Raw genomic sequence first — 20,728 nt, forward strand, 5'->3', positions numbered from 1 at the left:
ACCTTACATGCCCTCGCAGAGCTACCATTGAGTCTGTGCCATTTTCCAAATACTGTATGTGTTTAAAATAATCATTCTATTCATTTTTATTTGTTATTGAATTGATAAATGTAAATTTAAATGCTTTTAGTATTAAATCTTAATTTAAATTTGATTTAAAAAAGTGAAGTCACGAATAATTACCCAATAAATGCTAACACTGTTTTTTACATATGTTACATATAGAAAAATGGTAAATCATGCATAATTTCAAGAAACTAACCTCAAACCAAACCATCATTTTGTTTAACTAAAATTACAATTTGATGTATATTTAGTGATGTAGATGTATGAATTTGTTTCTTCATCAGAACAGAGTTGGTGAAATGTAGCATTGCATTATTTGTGCAACAATGGATCCTCTGCAGTGAATGGGTGCCGTCAGAATAAGAGTCCAGACAGCTGTTAAAAACATCCAGTAATCCACATGACAACAATTAATCTTGTGTAAAGTTAAAGCTTCTGGCCAGTAAAAAAGTCTATCCCTGTTGTCCTATCACTGCTTTATCTGTACATATTTCTTTCCTGATTCAGATGAGACAACTTTTTCACTGGAGAAAGCAATATTATGGATAAAGGAATCATATTTTGGCCAGAAGCAATGGTTTAAAGTTAAAAACATTGCACACTCTTAAAAATAAAGGTGCTTCAAAAGGTTCTTCAAGCGATGCAATAGAACCCACTTCCTCAAATCATGCCCTGGAGGTCCAGTGCGCTGCAGAGTTTAGTTCCAACCCCAATCAAAGTCAGCTGCCTGGGATTTTTGTAATAATCACAAGACATTGATTGGCATTTTTTAGCATGTTCAGGTGTGTTTGATTAGGGTTAAAGCTAAACTCTGCAGGAAAGTGGATCTCGCGGTCCAGATTTGAAGATCGCTGCCATAGAAGAACTGTTTTTGGTTCCACAAAGAACCATTCAGTCAAAGGTTCTTTAAAGAACCATCTCTTTCATACCTTTTTATAATTTGAAGAACCTTTCAGTTTCACAAAAGAAGGTTCTTCAGAGAAACTCGGGGTTCTGTTAAAGGTTCTTTATGGAACAATTTAGACAAAAAGTTTCTTATATGCCATCGTGAAGCACCTTTATTTTTAAGTGTGTAATGATGAATTTGTCAATTACAAACGCTCAGCTTTTTACTTCACAAAACATTAATTCATAGATTGGAGTCATGTGGATTTCTGGATTATTGAGATGTTTTGTATGACGGTACCCATTCCCTGCAGAGGATCCATTGGTGAACAAGTGATATTATACTAAATTTCTCCAAATCTGCGCTGAGGACGAAACAAACTCATCTACATCTTGGATGACCTGAGGGAAAGTTCATTTTTGGCAATTTTTCATTTTGGTGAACCATTCCTTTAAATACACTGTAACAAGGACACATTTAAATAAAGTGGAATAACATACATACTCTTAACATTACTATTATTATGATATATTTATTATTATTATATATTATTATGATTATTATTTATTATTATGATATATGATACATTTGCAAAAATGTAGACTACATAACAAACTTTAGGCTTAATGCAGACTACACATTACATTAAACTGGTGAATTTCACAGTCACACTCCTTGAACAACTTTAGTCATGGTTAGATTTTATGCCCTGGTCTCTGTTTGTTAAGAGCACTTGTAAGACTCTAAAGATGCTTGGTGGAAGTTGAGAGAGAAACCAGTCTGCGAGGAAGGAAGTGATCTGGAGAGGTGAAAACATAAACCGATGTACCTGAAAGACTCGGGGTGCATTTCCTAATGATAGTTAAGCTTTGTAAACCAATCTCACAGACATGATCCTCAAATCTCCACACTATAGAATGTGATTATCCCAAGCAAAGTCACCACCCTGTGAAATCACGCGGGTGGGATAGTGCCTCGCGGGCGCCCGCCTGTCTCTAAGCAGTAAGCCAATCCCCTGGAGTCTAAGCGCTGTGCAGACACACATCTTTGTCTGTCTCAAAAACTCGCCCCATCATACAGCCTTCTTCCCTGTCAGTCATGACACATAACAAAAAGAGGTCTGTTTGGTCTACACACCTGACCCCTGCCCCATGAATATTACCCCACACCATGGTTAAGAGGCCAGACACATTCTTCTGTTATCGATACATGACTACTTCAATGAGGCAGATCACTAGATCAGATTGCTCCCTTTCATGACAGCAAAATATTTAAAAAGTAGCAGAAGTAACAAAACATTAAAAACATATAGTGTCTCAGCTTTAACACACACACACACACACACACACACACACACACACACACACACACACACACACACACACACACACACACACATATTCTCTCTTTACTTCCACTAAGCATGTTGTACACACACACACACACACACATATTCTCTTTTATATGTGTGTGTGTGTGTGTGTGTGTATGTGCGTTTGTTTGAGAGAGAGTCAGGGACCCAGATGGCAAACGTACATCTGCAAGATATCTGTTGAAGATTGCTTCATCTGGAAAGCATCTGCTATGTACAAACATCTGATAGACGTTTTTAAGATGTCAGTTTTACATAGATCATAAACATCCTAAAGACATCTTCTAAACATCTAAAAGACATCTGATAGGAAGCAATGTTTTGCATATGAGCAAACACTCATATACTCACATACTCAAAAGTACTTTTTGCAGACGTAAATGCAGACTTCAAATAGACGCCTTCGAGATGTACGTGTGCTATCAGGAGAGGGTCTGAAAGTCACTCACCTGCGCAGAACATAAAACTAAATATTACTTTAAAATAAACACTTAACTTAGAAAAACTAAGGAATTTGTTGACATCTCATGCTCCACCTTATTACTTTTTGACCAATACATAATTTAAGTAGTTAAACATATGTGTTATTAGCTACCGTAATAAATAAAAATGTCAACAACAACAACAGAAAGTATAAATACATTTCTACTTGGAAATGTTACAAGCAAAAGGCACCATTAGTGGAATGGCCCATTTATATTTGAAATACTTGTGGGACAGTGGGACAGATTATATCTGGTCTGTTGATTTGCCACAATGGCAAACTGCCATTGAATAGTATATGCATGAAAAATAAAATTACCTTATTTTAAAGACGACATTATTTTTACTGTTGCTAATTCCGTTTTATATTTCTATATAGCAAATTCTTAATTTTATTTTAAATTTTAATTATAGCTAATTAATTTACCTAATAAAATTCTAATATAACCTGAAAACAAGTTTATAAATATACATTGCGGGAGAAAACCGGAACCGGAACGTGAAACTGAGTAGGGCGACACAGACCCGGAAGTGACTTTAACGTTGTGGAAGCGTGAGGAGATTGTGTGGAGCTGCTCACATTTAATTTACTGAAAGAGAAAACTAATAAAAATGTAAGTTCACTCTGTGCGTAGTAACGTACATCATTAGAACTGTTTAAGCGATTACGCTGGGACTGAAAAAAGTCAATTCAAAGATTAATGACCGCTGAAGAAGTAATTTAGCAAGACTAATGCTAATGTTAGCAGCTAATTACAACGAACCTTCTGTTGTAACGTTAACGTTACTGTTATTAGGATTCTTTCGTGAAATACAAACTAATATTTGCGTATGTATTGTAATGGTTGTTTTCATTTGTCTTGGTTATTCGTTGGGTATTTCAATTTGATTGGTTATTCGTTGTGTTTTTCATTGTTTCCTCTTGTGTACTTTATTTCTGAATCGTTAAACTGTTAATAAATTGTAAATGTGTGGTATTTCAGGCTTAATATAAATCACTGAATGAAAAAATATTTTCCAACTAGCACCTGTATACACTGCTGTTCAAAAGCTTGAGATCAGTAAGCTTTATGCTTTTCAAAGAAGTCTTCTGCTCATCAAGACTGCATTTCTTTGACCAAAAATACAGAAAAAAAACAGCTTAAAGTTAATATATATAGCATATGAGATGATTTCTGAAGGATCATGTGACACTGAAGACTGGAGTAATGAGGCTGAAAATTCAGCTTTGAGCTTTGATAAATTACATAAAAATAAAAATAAATAAATAGAAAACCATTATTTTAAATTGCGGTATATTAATGTTTTTCTGTATTTAAAATGTTACTGATCCCAAACTCTTGAACGGCAGTCTGTACGCACTGTAAACTGTGATATTTATCTCAGCTCTTCATCAAGACATTCTAACTCTTGAAATTCCTTTATTGTCCTTATTAGGAGTTTGTTAAACAAGCCCAAATCTGAGATGACTCCAGAGGAGCTCCAAAAGCGAGAGGAGGAAGAGTTTAACACCGGTCCACTTTCAGTGCTCACCCAGTCTGTGAAGAACAACACACAGGTTCTTATCAACTGTCGCAACAATAAGAAGCTATTGGGCAGAGTCAAAGCCTTCGACAGGTACCTGATGTGTTTGATATATCAACTACACCGTATACTCCGTGACTACACACTGTTTTTATTACTTTCACAGATTTCTGTTGATCCGATTGCATCCAATACAAATGTTATAATAATTTACTAATAATTGTTATTTCATATTTGTATGCACTAGGGATGTCAACGATTAATCGATGATCGATTAATTGTCGATAAGAGATGCAATCGATTAAGGCTATCGAAGGTCGGTTAACCGATTCAATGTTGGGCTGCGTGCGGCTCATGCGCACTCAACACGTGCGAGCGGCTGTGAGTGACGGTGACGATATATAAAAGCATCATCATTCATTCACAATGTACAAATTAAGCTTTTAATGTGATTTAAACTTTAAAGTACATTAAAATAGAAACAACATAAAAGTTCTTCAACATTAAATGCAATAGAAATGTAGTTACTAATCATTTCATCAGATAACTGTTTTATATCGTGCGCTTTGCAGGGCTGCGGGACACAGTGACAGGACAGGTAGTCTATTCATTCCTACAACTTGTTAATTCATTCCTACGAATTATTAATGTGGCAATTGTCCATGTTTCATTAATTTTGTTCCCTAAATAACCCATGATTTAAGTGAAATAAGGGAACAAATTAATAAATCGAACGAATTCTTAATTCATGAAATCTTTAATTTCCCTTCCCATGTTTACCACAGTAAGAGATGCGAAAACAGTTATTAAAAGCGAAAGATAATAAAATAAACCTGGGAAATTAGAGGGTTAGACTATGAAGATTTAGGAAAAGAAACGATGCCTAAATATACTGAATTTGTGGAAATTCGTGACCAACCGGCAAACCAGAACAAAGCCGCGTAAATGAAGACTATGGGGTCCAAAAGCATGGTCGCGATCTAACATTTTCCAGTTAACCAATTATTCCTCTAATAAACAAAGCTTTTATACCACACTTGTCATAATCAGATCTTATCATTTCTAAATAAATAATTGCTGGATTCAAAACAGCGATTAATAGGCGCTGTGACCGACACATTCCTGGAGCATTCACTGCTGTCACTAAACGGTGACGCCGAGCATCGTTCACAAGTTTCTGCATGGACCTGACTAGGGCACAGGTTCTAAGCCCTGGGACAAAATGGGATGCTTTAAGGAAAATTTATAGCCTACTAAGTAATAGGCCCAACATAAAAATAACAATTTGTTTTCATGTTTTTTTTTTTTTTTTTTTAAATAGGCAATGCGAAATATATCCGACTTAAATAGGCTAATTAAGATTAACGGATTTAAAACAGAAGTGTGGGCGCTCCATAAGTTCACAAAAAAAAAAAAAAAGGATGACAACGCATTCTGTTTGTTTGCTTTATTTTACAAGAGCACAAATCTTCTGTTTTTATTGTGAGTGTGCACAAATGAAAGTAAACACTTCTGCGGAAAATATATATATTTTTTTAATGTCTCAGCTGTTTCGATCGCCCCGGAGCCTGCTGCACACGTATATTCTAGCGATTCAAACTTACATCGCAGTCTGTTCATTATCAAAATAAAATGTCAACTAAACATTAAAAGGTTACACTGGTCAGTTTAAATAGACCGTAGTATACCGGTCCTCTCTGCTGTTCCAAGGACGTTTTTGCTCATATGAAGAGGATCATCTTTTCCGTCTATATGCGAATGCGTGTTAAGTACAAGCCTAGTTTACATTATAAATAATAGTTTAACATTCAAATACATTGCGAATATGGAAACATTTCGATTTGTGCCGAATGAGACATGAGCAATAACCTCCAAATAAATCTAGCCAAAGCCGCGCTCGCTCATCCTCGTCTGCACGCATGCACTGTCACGATCTAATGCGCTGTATGCTGGATTTTTAAAAATCGGACATTTTCTAGGACAGAATCCAGCAGGATCAAATTAATGTGAGCAACTGTGTTTTGGTGCAGCAGCTCCGATGTAGTTCACTTAATGTGCAGCGCAGTCACACGCGCTCCACATTTCGAATAATTTTATACAATAATGTCAGTTGAAAACATTGCAATTGTGCTTTAAAATACAACAACGAGCAACACAAAACCATTTAAAGATGCGCGTTCAGCGTTCTCCGTGCGGGATTGGAAACTGTCAACAAAGTAAAATGACCTCAAAAGTATGGCGCGCTCTCTTCATTTTATCAAATGATCATAATTGCATCTATTCATTTTATAATCCTGCTACTAGCATTTTATTCAGACTAAAACCTCTTTAATTCAAGTGAGAGCGTTTTGTGTGTGTGTGTGGCTTTTGCACATCCTGTCATACCGCTGACTGCGTGCCTGCAATAGACGCATTTTGCAGTATTATGGTTAACGATTAATCGATTAATTGATCGTTAATTTAAACGACGATCGATCATGGAAATAATCGAAATTTGACATCCCTAGTATGCACAGAAGACAACCATTTTCAGCCTAATTCACAACATAACACTAAACAAGCGGCAACATGCATAACAGATGCCATCTTCAAAGGTGTTGCATATGCTATTTCAATTTTAGCAAACATAAGACATGCTCTCGTCTGAGATATGTGCAGCAAGAACCCCGAGCAATGCAGAGTTTGCCATCCTCAGAATCAGTTCAGTCACAATAAACACCTATTCTCCAGATCTCATATGTGTGTTTCTTTGCTTATTACTTATTCTGACCAGCACTTATTAAAACATATACAATAAATAGTGGTCATACTAAATGTAATTATATTTAAATTATCACCTTGCTGATGAATGTGTTATACTTAGTGGTTTGTAGGATAGTGGAAATGTTTGGTAAAGATTTAAAATTACAATAAATTCATTTTTGGACTAAATTTTTTTTGTTCAAAAACTTTGGTGCAACATGTTAATTTGGAGTTTGTTTCAGGAGGTCATGACGGCTTGCAAAGCTTCAGCTGGTAAACATCTTCAAACTATCATAGGTCAATGGCGATTACATAATAAGTAGATGTGCTCTGGGGCTGTGAAGATCTTCTCTGGTTCATCTCTCAAAGTCAGCGGCGAGTGAGACGTGAATAGACTAAAGCCGCTTTATAGCTGAAATTGAAGTTGTAATAATAATTGAAAGCTGAAATGAAACTGTTTTCTATGTTGAACACTGTAAAGCTGCTCGCTTTAAAACAATTGTATAAAGTGCTATAGAAATAAATGAGATGTGACTTAAATTACAGAGATCCGAATTGCAGAGCTAGTGGAAACATTCACATCTATGATCAGATGCTTTCTGAACTGCTGTTTTCTCACCGCTGTCATTTGTGTTGTGTGTTTGTTTTGTTACCGAGAGTAATAGTGTGCGGCGCATATTTACATGTCCAGCCAAACACCGTTCTCAGCCGCATGGGTGGGACATTATGCGGATGCTTGCTTATCTAATCTAATTTAGCATACTTATTTTCTGTTTTTTGTGCCTTTTTTAATTATTATTTATTCCCCTAAGCATGTGCGACACAGGACTGAAACGTCACCTAGACATTTTTTTTTTTACGAAGCTGATTTTGCAGTTAGTCTGATTCAAAGCTTTATGCTGCTGTTATTATTTTATTTAATAGATTTATGATCTACATAGCCTCTTTCTGACAGATCAATTCAGGTTTATCTCAATCAGAATGAAAAGACTCAAATGCTTTCCATTTTTCTCGAGCTTAAATTAATTTAGTCACATCATATTTAGATACAAGTGGTAAACAAACACAAGAGGTTTTCATAATTTAGTTCCTCACAGTCTCTTTTCTCTGTATTTTCAGGCATTGTAACATGGTTCTAGAGAATGTCAAAGAAATGTGGACTGAGGTGCCCAAAAGTGGCAAGGGCAAGAAGAAGTCGAAGCCGGTCAACAAGGATCGTTACATCTCAAAGATGTTCCTGAGAGGCGATTCAGTCATTGTGGTGCTGAGAAACCCACTCATAACCGGGAAATAAACCTGACGTATAACACATCTGTTCAAGTACAGGCGATCTCCTGGACATTCCTGTTAATTAGACCTTTGAGCAAAAGACTTCTTTTGTACTCAAGGAACAGTACACAGTTTGTCTTGTGCTGCAACATTTTGATGGGAAACCTTTAGCATCATTTTTAAGAGATTGCCTGGTCAAAGAAAGAAGACCTTTTTTTGTTTATGTTGTATAAAAATGTGCTTTTTACAAAAAATAAATAAAAGTTTGGATATTCAAACATCTATATCTGTTGTATGATTCTGTTAGAAATGAACTGTTAACAGACAAAGCAGAAAGAAGTTTGACGTTGCTGTGTGTCCTCTTTCTTCCCTCTCTCTGTCTGCTGCCCCTCTCCTCACTTCATCTGCCTCTCGTTTGGTAGAGTCCCTTGGCAGCAGCTTGGGTGTCAGTGTAGATTTCAGCAGGCAGCACTCAATAAGTGACAAACTGCCGTTTAAAGCTCTCTGCATTATTAATGTGACCAGATGTGCTGACTGTCACTTCACACCCCTGCCCTCCACTGTGGGCTCCGCTGACCCCTCGTACTAAAAGACCTTTTAAACCATTCCTTTTTGTTTAAACTGATTGGATGAAATAGATGTTTTAAAAAATTAAAATGAGCTTTCTAAACGTGGTTTACCATGGTAAAAAAAAAAATGATACCTAGATTTTTTTAAAAAGTATATATGGATAAAAGGGTTACCTCAGGACTTGACCTGAGAGGACAGTCTCAGGAAATCACTCAGTCAGGTTACTTAAATATTCAGTGGAACGGGGAAAATCTAACACTGTGTATCACTTTGAGTTATTGTGATCCACTGGTATCATATTTATTCAATTCTTTTAATGTGTTTTAATACAAAACTGGATAAAACAAATGTAAACTGATGCAGTCTGCTTCGATAGGTTATATCAATTGTTAATAAGGGTTAGATAAAATTTTTTTTTTTTTGATTAGGAAATCATCACAATATTTATTGCTCAGATCTATTAAAAACAAAAAACTGGTTTAGGGTCAGTTCTTTTTCTTTCTTTTTTTTCTTCAAAGAAATTAATAATTTTATTCAGTCGGGATGCATTAAATTCCCAAAAAGTAAAGATATGAATGTTACAAAAATGTCTATTTCAAATAAATGATGCTCTTTTGAGCCTTGACTTCATCAAAAAATCCTGAAAAATGTACCATAGTGTAAACGGAGTTAAGTTTTCAATAAAAAAAATTACAAATAAAAACAGCCAAAAGTAAACAAGAATTTGTTTACTTGTTGTTTGCCAACAAGAATAAATAATTTCAAAATATATTTAAAAGCTATATATATATATTATATATATATATAAAAGAAATATATATATATATATATATATATATATATATATATATATATATATATATATATATATATATATATATTTAGATGTAATATTTAATTATATTACTTTTATGATATTGTAAGTAATACACTTAAACTCATAATTTCTACCACACCACACAGCTTTTACTTTTTGTAGCATCTTGAATTTATGCCTGGTCAGCAGTGAATGGGTGATGGGTGGGATACGCATCCCTTAAAATTAACTAGGAGCCTCCATGCTTTAAAAAATGAAGTTTTGAGTATAGATTCACAAACTTCTGCAGTTCCTCCTGTCCGACAGCGAGACGTGGAGTTTTCTCCCGGGCCGCTGCACCTGGGCGCTGCGTGTGGGTTTGCCCGAAGCTCTGAATACTAGAGTCCTGACTTCAGCCTGAGATCTTATCATGAGATGCTGTCAAAATTGTGATTTATAGGCTTAAGTCTGCAGTGTTTTGGTCATGTCCTTTTTTTTCAACAGTGAATCGTTCTGTGGTGAATTGTCTATTGGACCTTGGTTTGTTTATACAACATGATATGTACAGTCTCAAACATAAATACTCATCACTCAGCAGTGAAAACTTAATCCTTACTAGGCAGGAAAAACAAAAAACCTTCCTGACCTTACTGCATATTAGTGTCTGTTATCAGTAAAAATATTTTCTCCACTTTCTTGACAGCTACATTATTGTACACAGAAATAATCCCATAAAACAACGCATGATGTAATATCCTGTACAACCCACCTATGGCACACACCTAAAAATTTAACTTTTGTCTTCTTTATGACTTGATTCATTGCGACTTCTATCACTCGATAAATTATTGATCATCCAGTTAAAAAACTGGCTCATTATTGCTCCAGAAATGTAAATTAAATTAATTTGGCACTGTGTGTTTGCTAATTTTAGTTTTCTCACTTGTTCTAAAGCTTTTATGTTAAACAGGGCATAATTCAGTGAGTCTGCCACCTTTTAAAAAATTTACCATGGTACCAAACTACTATATAACCATCATATTTATCATCATAACTAATAATAATAACTATTATATTTTCAGTCCACACAAAACCACATTGTGTGAACTTCTTAATCCCGTGAAATTGTACAAAATATAAAAACTAAACTTTTTGAAAAATAAAAAAATGCTTGTGAATTGTCAGTGTAAAAAAACATGTTATACATTTACAAATGTAGAATTATTATTTTGTATTTTTTTTACATTTGTTCTTAGTGTTAAAAAAAAGCTGTCTTGTTAATGGAAATGTGAATAACCACAAAATACAGGATGGAATGGAATTTTAATTTGAAAGTCATATTTACGTGGTTCTATGTTTTAGATGTTTTCTTCTAGCATCATTTGAAAACACAAACTCCTGAAATATAGTTAGGCATATAAGTTCTATAACTCCTTGTTTTATGAGTTGAAACTATTTCCATTAAAAATGCCACATCCATTTGTTTTTGATGGCTACATTTTTAGGGTTTTGGGATCTGTTTTTAACAAACAGCAAAAATAGTGAAAAGTGCATATTTACTTTTGTTGGTAGATTACTGCTTAATTAGTGAACAACATCCATGAAACCCACTGAAGCTCTTCTAGACTCCAACATTAGGGTCATTCCTAATATTCAGTACATTTTCAGATTCCCATCATTTTATGACTCAGTTTTCTGGATAATATATCAACTCAAATTAAAAAAAAGCAATTTTCAGGAAACATTTTAACGTTTTATATCTTAATTTCACTTCTCTAATGGAAATGTAAAAAAAAATAAAAATAAAAAATGAACAAACCATTCAACACCTTGATGCACTAAAATCCAGGCAGTCGAAGTATTTCAGGTGATATTGTAATTTTAAGACAAAATCATAAATGATAATTACAGAAATGAAATATGAAAATATATATGAAAAGGCTTACAAAGTTCAAACTGCCTAAATTCTACTTAAAATCTCAAAGAAAGTGCTCTAATCTCAGTATAATAATCTCCAGAAGTCTGGACTGGAGCATGCAACATGTAGAAGAAAAGAAGAAGCTGTCTGAAAGGCCAATTAGAATTATATATATATATATATATAATATCCATTGTGTCACTACTTCTTGCCAAATGTTTTCCTCCACTTGAATTAACCTGAAGTTCAAATCAGCTCAGGTCAAGAGGACATGAGGTGCAATGATCAGATAAAATACAGATGAGGCTGTGGTTTTACACCCTCAGAGCAGAAACAGCAGATCTTGGCAATTTTCAAATATCACTCTATGGCAAATATCAGCTCTTGGAAAAGAACACGCAGTACTAGACAGAAGGCGATCTGAGCAAACTTCCTTGCATGTCAATTATTTCTGCAGAAAATAAGTTTCCAACATCTTATCTAAACATCATTAAACAAGATGTACTTTCTTATTTCTCAAATGAAGAAAAATATACTACGTCAATGGAAATAAAGAGAATAAATGAATACTTGAGTAGCCTATAATGCGTAACGTAAGACATTAACAGGAATGTAATGTAATGTGAAGCAGCAATAGAAAGAAATCATAAAGAACAACTCACAATGAATATTGAAATATAACAACACTGAAATTTGATGGAAATTTTAGAAACCTTTATATTCCACTGTTATAATTAATAAAGTTCTCGAGGCAGACCGGAGCATATTTCTGAAAGTCTGAACAGTATAGAAATTACAACACAAGCACATTAGTTACAGATATAGGTGCTTTGTATCAAGATGTTTACCCATGTCATCTTTCTAATTTTTTCTGCTTTCTCGGTGTGTGTAAAAATGAACTTGAACAAGTTTGCTCGGAGTCACTGCTCTTGGCAAGAAAGCGCAATGTTTTATTCAGCAAGTTGAGGCGATAAGAGGGGAAGTGTGATTATGATAGCGATCGGTCACGCGTCGATACTGTCTCCCCCGCGCGCGCAACGCGATACTGTCGCCCGGCGCGCGGGCGCGGGGCGGGCTCTCACGTCAGCCATCGATCGCGCGCGCAGTAACTCAACACGCAACACGCCGCAGTTTGTTTCCAAGCAGCTCCGCAGCCGCGAGATCAGGTGCGCAATGATGCACAAACTGCCACCCTTTGGCTTCCCAAACGCTATTTTGTGCGCTCCTTATCTCTCTCTCTGTCTGTTTGTGCACACACCATGTTAGTTATACCTGATTCATTTCTATTACGCAGTACCAATAAACGTGTTTTTGTGTTTCAGGGATATTATACTTAACTAAAGCCATAAAACAGTTTATTACTTGAAATAAAATAGACTTCCCCCGAATAAAATAAAATATAAACAACTTAAGTAAATATATTTTAGCCCATCTCAATGATAGGCTACTAAATTAACCCTGCTTTGTGTTGTATTAAGGAAATATTTGTAAGTGTACGCATATATACTACATTTTAAGGAGTGTTTTATTCAACATTGTTAGGAACATAATTAATTGGATGGGAAATTAACAGGATGCATAAAATTATGAAGATGGAGAGTTGGTCATCGCTGAGCACATGGTCTTAGGTGACTAACAGAATATCATTTAATGTTTTCTAACCCATCTTTAGACATTTAGATTTTCTTATATGATTTCTGTCAATTTAACCGAACGAGATGACATGTTTTGCTGCCGCGAGCCAACTCACACAACAAAACATCACAGAGTTCATCACAACCATTCCTACTGACACGATAAATTGTGATATTGATAATGATAAAATCACAAAATTAAAACAATAACATGTTCTGTTTAAAACATTGCCTTTTGAGAAAGACAAATTAAGAATATTTCTTAAAATGGTCAGTGTTTAACATTATAGAACCCAGAAAAAAAAACATAAATATAAATAAATAAACATAAAATATTAATAAATTAATAAATAATGAAGGTACATAACTGTCACTGGGTCGTTACAATTTCAAAATGTACTAATATTTAGCAGTGAGTACAATGTGTTTTTATTATTAAGCTATGGTCCCAGGGACAGCTTTGGACCTTTTTTTCAGAGAATACAGGGACAGGGGAAGATTGCTCAGACCAAAGTATTTAATTATTAAAAATGTATTTTAATTCAATTGCAATAGCCGTTTTTTAATAATAATAATAATAATAATAATAGGCTGTCTCGTATCTGTAGTTACATCCCCATCTAGTGGTAAACAGGATAAATGACTTATTGTTTTTGTACAGCCAAAGAGTGTCCACTAGGTGACGTAATAAACCATTATTTATATTTGTCAAGGCTTTGAAATTGACGCTGGAAAATATAGGAGAAGATTTTTTTTTTTTTTTTTTTGAGCACAAGTCCAGTGATTGCAGACTGCTCATACATTTGTCAGTGTTCATAAGCTGGGTCCGTGTTGTTTGGCTTTTGCCCAGAATGCCTTTGGAAATTCTTTATAATTTCCTTCTAGCTGTCAGCCTGTGATAAACACACTCACACAATTTGCACATGCACAGCGTTCTCCTGATGGTGTTTCATGCTTCATTGCAGTCTGTCTCATATTTGAATAACATCTGCATTTAAAAGCATGATTCTGGAAGCATGTAAAGAATGTTACAAGGCCACAGAGTCCGAGGCTCTATCCTGTGAAACTGTGCCATGGAAGCAGAGCCAGAATGGGAGCTTGTAAAAGTGGCTCAATGGAGGAGGGGTGAGCCTAAAATTACAACTCACTAGTTTCCTTTTAGATAAGACGTTTATCAAAGCAGTCAGATGTGTATAATTCACATTACACATGCACAAACACACTACAAGAGGTCTTTTGATAGTGTACATCTGTGTCTTCTCTCATGTGCTCTCCTCTGAACCGAAATGACATGCCTGACAGGAAGAAAATCTGATTATGTAATTATCATAGGCTTACATAATTACTTCAAATGTTGTTGTTGTTTTTAATCACGTCTGTGAGTGATGTAAACTGCCTTCTGGAGGATTATAGACTGTTTATAATCTGACATATTTGTCAGACATATCCATATATTTTTAATAGACTTCCAGACATGAGACAAAAACTATTTGTGTATTTGTGATAGAGAGTGAGGCAACCAACCAGACAGTAGGTGGCAGATGTGACACACATGGTTGGATATTTTCCATTTATCTAAAGAAATGGCAGAAAGTTTTGTGATATTTGATCTTTACATATGCAAGCTATTTCTCTTCAGTTGTTTTTCTTTTTTGATTGAAATGACTTGCCACATAATTAGACAGTTTTATAAACTGTCACATAAAGACAGTTTTATAGATAGATTTAGATAGATAGATAGATAGATAGATAGATAGATAGATAGATAGATAGATAGATAGATAGATAGATAGATAGATAGATAGATAGATCGATAGATCACAACAGCTAATAACTGTTAGCCAGTATTACTTGGAGGAATAAGTTGTATATAATAAATGGATGGTTGCTAAAAAAAAGAGAAGTTTTAAATGCACAAGTGATTTAAGGCATCACACCATTATATTGTGTAGTATGAAAATGGATATTAATTTTGAGATTTGCTAAAGATTACATTTAACTGTGTTTTAAATTATTCGTTTCTTGAAAGATATACTTGATCATTGATATCATCTAACATTTATTGGATTATAAACACTTAAATATTCAGTAGGCAATCAACAAAATGATTTAGATCCATTAAAAGTATCACCATGGAACAGGATAAAAGTTCATGGTATTACCACTTTTTGAAAATGATACAACACACTCTGACATACAATACACATTTCACGCGGGTACTGTAAGTATAGGCTATACATAAAACAAAATGTGTAATGTAAGACACAGCACATTATATTAAAAACTGTTTAGTCAGAAATATAACTCGTCGTGCCATTCCCATTAGCAGAACTGAATTTGTAACGCAGAGCTGGGATTATGGAGCTCGGCCGCTAGGGAGTGGATGAGAACATTGCTCTGCCTGTTTTTCAGCTCGGGAGGGGGAGACAGACAGGAATGAAAGCTCTCCCTCAGAGAGTCGATGAGCAGGTTGGGTTTCGGTCGCGAATTGAACGTTTACTGACCGACCGGCGAACAGGAGGAGTTGTCGAAATCCTCGTCCGTACTTTCCAGACAGCAGCGCGAATGGAGACGAGTGCACGAGCCGGAATATGTGCAGACCTTGCTCGGAGCGAGACACGAGTCTAGGATACTGATTAGAGCTGAAACAAACCCAGCTCCAGTAGCAACTCTATCCACACTTCACCTCCAACCCCCTCCTTCGCTCCTCAACCAGGAAATCATCGTGCTGTGCTGCTTATCCTTCTTCCCACAGATTGAACAAAAACACCAGACCCCTCCGTGGGTTGATCCATGAGGATCTCGTCGGTTTCTCTACTGTTTTCTCCTCTGGAAGTTCGGCTTTACGTCTGAAGAGGATCCCCGCTGTCGTCGAACAATGAGGTAAAGCGCGTCAAAGCACATTTGGTGCCGTCGCTTTTGTGTGTGTGTACTTAGTTCTGCGCGCTACAATGTAACACAGTATCGATAATGACTGAGGCCGAGTGTGTGAGCCCGGTCTGTTACACACTTTCTGTTCTGTTACTCGCTCCTGTCGGAGATGGGTCATTACAGGAGCAAGTGTGTCTTTTCTTAGTTGTTTACACTCTCCAAGTCATTCGTTTTGTCTTGCTTTGACAGCTAGAGAGTTTCTTTCTTAATCGCGTTGCTTCGCTAGCTGGTGAATGAAGCTACTATGAACACTGACTAATAATTCTGCACTGATTTTCATGAAATACTTTTGAATGAGTTTGAATCATGAACGAACCATGCCACCGAAATGGCAGCCCTTTTCCGTCTCGAACGAATAATGCCTTTACATGTTTAATACAGACTTTTGCCATTTAAAGCTATATGATTTTAGAACTACCTCTTTAAAAACTGTTTTTTTCTCTGTTTATTTTTAGCCATTTCTAGCCTTGTCGTATACTTCTAGCACAATGTATTGATTAGAAAGAGAATTTTGATATTGAGATTTATACAAGTAGCCTATTCATTTTTCAATAGTTTATTGTTTATGTATACAAACTCATAGTGCTGGGTTGAATAAACATAACAGCCTACTGTAGCCTATATACTTCAATAAATAAATTAACATTTAATTTAACTTTTTAAAATATGTTTTATATATATATAATATATATTTATTATTATTATTATTTTTATTTATTTATTTATATATTTATTATTATTATTATTATTATTATTATTATTATTTACAGTATTATCATACATTGCACGTTTTTGTGAACTTATTTCAACAAGTTTTTTTTTATTTATTTATTTTTTTCATAAAACTTGGAACTGTAGTTTTAATATAGCCTAAGGTGCACCTGTATTTTGCAGTCTACTAGATGCAATATTTTGAATAAAATTATTAACATTGTTATACAAAACGCACAATTTAACTAATATCGATAACTGTGTCCTCAGGCGGTGTACACGAAGTTGGTCATTGTACATGTTGTAAATGCAGCTGTCAAGCGATAAATTGGCTTTTGGTAACACAGCCAGTCCTCTTTGGCGAGTCCTCCCGGTTCTTTCTGTTCTGGGAGTTGACCGCGGTGAGAAATCGCAAATCCTACTGTGGGGAAAGCTTGGCTCATGAATATTAATTAGGTCAGGGGATGGTCAACTAGTAGCGAACGTCAGATATTTATGTTAATGTTCATGAGAAAAGCCTTTGCAATAGTAGGAGAGGTAATTTTGCGGTCAGGGCTGTACCCGGAACTAAGCTTCCATACATGGAGCACAGCCTGATAATTCCACATCCTGCTGCGGCCTGTGCAGTCAGTTACACAGTTCAAGGGCACTTTTTGTTTAGTTAAGTTTTAGTTTAAACAACTTTATTTTGAATGCAATTCTTGCCATGCCCAGACAAGTCTGCGGTCTTAAACCACCAGTGAATTGATGTTGTTTTCTAATAAAATTTAATATGTCCACTTTTGCTGTTATTAAAGCAAAAGTGGACTTATTAAATACTGACAGAAATAAAACTTGATGTTCTCCAGAATGATTTGAAATGTTTCAGAGCATGATGCAAGAAAATCAAACCATCTGTATAAAGGAGTTAATGGGCTTTAGATAATGTCACAAATTCGTTTTTGTTTAATAGTGTTGGTCAGAAATATTTCTTCTTCATTTTACGTCATGACTTTAATATGTTTTATGTGTTTTTAAAACATTGTTAGTTTGTTATTTGGTTTAGCCTATATGAAATTCTATTGAAGTGGACGTAAACGCAGAGTTGTGCAACCATCCAGTTTTGTTTAAAGGAGGGAAATGCCAACACATGGCATGTTCTTCCGACATCTTGAGAATTTAAAACACTCATTTTGCTATGTAAATAACAACAGTAACCTGCCTGACGGGTTTTCATCAATGCATCTCTTAGATCTGTCTCTCACCAAAAATAAAAATGTTGAAATAAGCATGGCCGAAAACCTCAGCCATGCATAGCCATGCATTTCCATGCAAATTTTAGTTCAGCAACGTTATCAGGCAGCATGGGCTCCATGGCATATATCCGTTGTGGCACACAGGGAACTTGGTTCAGGGAGGCTTGCTGGGTCCAAGCAAAGGGTGCCGGGGTCAGCGCAGAGCACGTGTGCTACCATGAGTTTACTGTGTCGGGTCTGCTTGCATAATAGTTGAAGAATGGAATGTTGTCACATTTACAAGTTTATTGTTCTGTCATGTTATGGAATGTCAGTATCAGAAAGCAGTGAAGCGGTTAGCGCCTCGTTTTGAATTTCACCAGGCCACCCAATGCAACAATGGGCTCTCAAACTGACCGTGTCATTTGGGAAGCCCAGTATTGAATTCATGGGAACGCAGGCAAAGTCACTGACCTCCAGGCAAACAATCAAAGTTTCAGTGATGTTCAAACCCTTAACACGGTCCTCTTTATTTGTATCTTTTTTTTTTTTAATATACAAGTGAAAGCTTGCCATTTACTAGTTGCTTAGAACTGATCAAACAGTGTGAGCAGCCCAAGATTTGCTTTTCAGGCCCCTATGAAATCCGTTTTCCCCAAAATGATAAAAATGATTTATTTGATGCAATTTTATCACTTGTACTATTTAATTAATCTGGTAAAAAATTAAATAAGATCATTTTGAATATTTCCTTTATTTTTATTTTATTTTTAATTTAATTAATTTATTTATTTTATAGCTGATTCCGTGATTCTCTCTGCATTTTCAGCCTCCCAGAAATCATAAGGCCCTAACAATTGCTTTAACATTTACATTACAGTCTGGACCTCGGTAAATATTTCATGTTCAAAAATAAAATTTGTTCTCTGATTGACTAATTTGCTGCTAGACTCCTCATATGCATGTCTGCATTTATAATTCAGAAAGTTTAGCATTCTTGGTATGAAAATGATCACTGCGAGACGCTTACGAAGTGAACGAGTCTTCAGAGAGTTGTGAGTGAGAGCGCGAGACGCAGCCTCAGTGTTGCCAGATCCAGCCATTGTAAGGGTTTTTTGACTAGTTTTTCCACCTAATTTGACTCTTTAGAAAGTTAATGAAGTAGGAAGTTGCGGTTTAGGGTCAGCGATAACTGTATCTTATCTAATTTCCAAAATATTTGATTTTTTTTTTTGATAGCAATATCTGGCAACATTGCATCGCCGGCATTAGTCTGACAGTAATCAAAAAAGTCAGTGGCTATTTACACTAAGTGCAAATAGCTATACATGTTAAAATAACAGGATTTTCTGCCATTTATAATACCTATTGCAAATAGTGGCGGTTATCTATTTTCTTTGAGTTGGCCAAAAAGCAGTTTCGAACCCGGATCGATCCCGTCAAAATATGTAAGACACACAGTTTATCTTCTGCACCACTAGATCAGCAATGGTCTAAAAAAGTCTTGTGACAGGGTATTGCTGACATTAGGTGTCATTCGAGACATTCGAGTCACGACTATTAGTGGTGTGGAAAGGTTTATGATATTTACACTGATTAAAGTGATGCAGAAACATTGAGTAATGGGAAAATATAGATGCGTCCCAAACATATCAAGATGAGGAAGCACATGTTATTTGGGGGTGGTGTAGATGTTATGGTGTGTGTTTGGGCTAGGACTGTCTGTTTTGTCTGAGTAATGACGGACAAGTTTGGAAATGGAAAACTTCATTATTTGTCCACTTGTTTTGTTACAGACACTTCAAAAAATTATTTGACACCTATTTTTGTTTCTTAAACGAGACAATGTCAGTTTATTTTATTTTTTGTCTTGTGGAGCTCTGCTTCAACGTTAAATGAAAGCCCGAGCACACAGATGGTCCACGTGCAGCTGGCTTTCCACACTTGCTGTGTAATCAGTCCAGCTTGTTCCTGTGTGTATTTCTGTCACTGAGACACAGCCGGTCATCCTGGAAGTGCTTGTCTGATTAATGGCAGGACTGTGATTCACTGCTGTTATCAGACTGATGACTGAGGGACTCGCCCAGCATGTCTTTATCTAAATGACTTCCACTCTACTGCTTCTCCAGGCCAAAGGGCTTTAGGGTGGCACTGGTGGCTTTGCGACCCATGCTGGATACTGCCGGTATTTAATTTTGTATGATCCCGAGTGGTTACCAACCATCAGATATTGAAATGTTAGAGGAGAACAAAAGGGTCAATTAAAATCGCTTTTTCAATGGCTGTTACCGATATCTAGAGAGCAGACTGACTGATGGGTAATATAATGGAGATATAAATGAGAGAACAACGCATTTTCATGTATAAAAATATCTGAAATACAGTGTTGGACACAGACTGGGCTGCTGCAGAGAAAGTGTATAATTTGAGTTGGCCTAAACCTGAGAGTGCTTTATATCAAGTACTTCAAACAAAAGCATATAGTCATAATGAGACTGCTCCTGTCAGGTGCTTTTGACAGATTGTGCTGTTTAATGTATTTGAGACATTATTTCCTCAGTGCATAACTTGTGAATAACTAATGTGCTGATATCTACCTCTCAATTGTTTTA

General features: G+C 35.6%; 2 protein-coding genes across 2 annotated transcripts in view; both read left to right on the forward strand.

Annotated features, from left to right (window-relative positions):
- The first annotated feature begins 3,306 nt into the window (after positions 1–3,306).
- LOC113061847 (small nuclear ribonucleoprotein Sm D2) lies at positions 3,307–8,624 on the forward strand. The gene is made up of 3 exons (XM_026231312.1): positions 3,307–3,421; positions 4,245–4,424; positions 8,193–8,624. Coding segments are annotated over exons 1-3 (357 nt in total). The 5' UTR covers positions 3,307–3,419; the 3' UTR covers positions 8,368–8,624.
- Positions 8,625–15,664: 7,040 nt separating this feature from the next.
- Positions 15,665–20,728, forward strand: part of LOC113061848 (vasodilator-stimulated phosphoprotein-like) — a 40,958-nt gene continuing 35,894 nt past the window's right edge. Inside the window, exon 1 of the mRNA XM_026231314.1 lies at positions 15,665–16,143. Within this exon, the coding sequence (XP_026087099.1) occupies positions 16,139–16,143 (5 nt within the window). The 5' untranslated portion in view covers positions 15,665–16,138. The remainder of the gene's footprint in view (positions 16,144–20,728) is intronic.

The sequence above is a fragment of the Carassius auratus genome, chromosome 43 (genome assembly GCF_003368295.1).
Source record: "Carassius auratus strain Wakin chromosome 43, ASM336829v1, whole genome shotgun sequence".
NCBI lineage: Eukaryota > Metazoa > Chordata > Actinopteri > Cypriniformes > Cyprinidae > Carassius > Carassius auratus.

What these genes read in the sequence shown, in the direction of transcription:
- LOC113061847 (XM_026231312.1), top strand. An exon ending in AGAGTCAAAGCCTTCGACAG is followed by an intron (nt 4,425 to 8,192) that starts GTACCTGATGTG and finishes CTGTATTTTCAG; the next exon opens with GCATTGTAACATGGTTCTAG.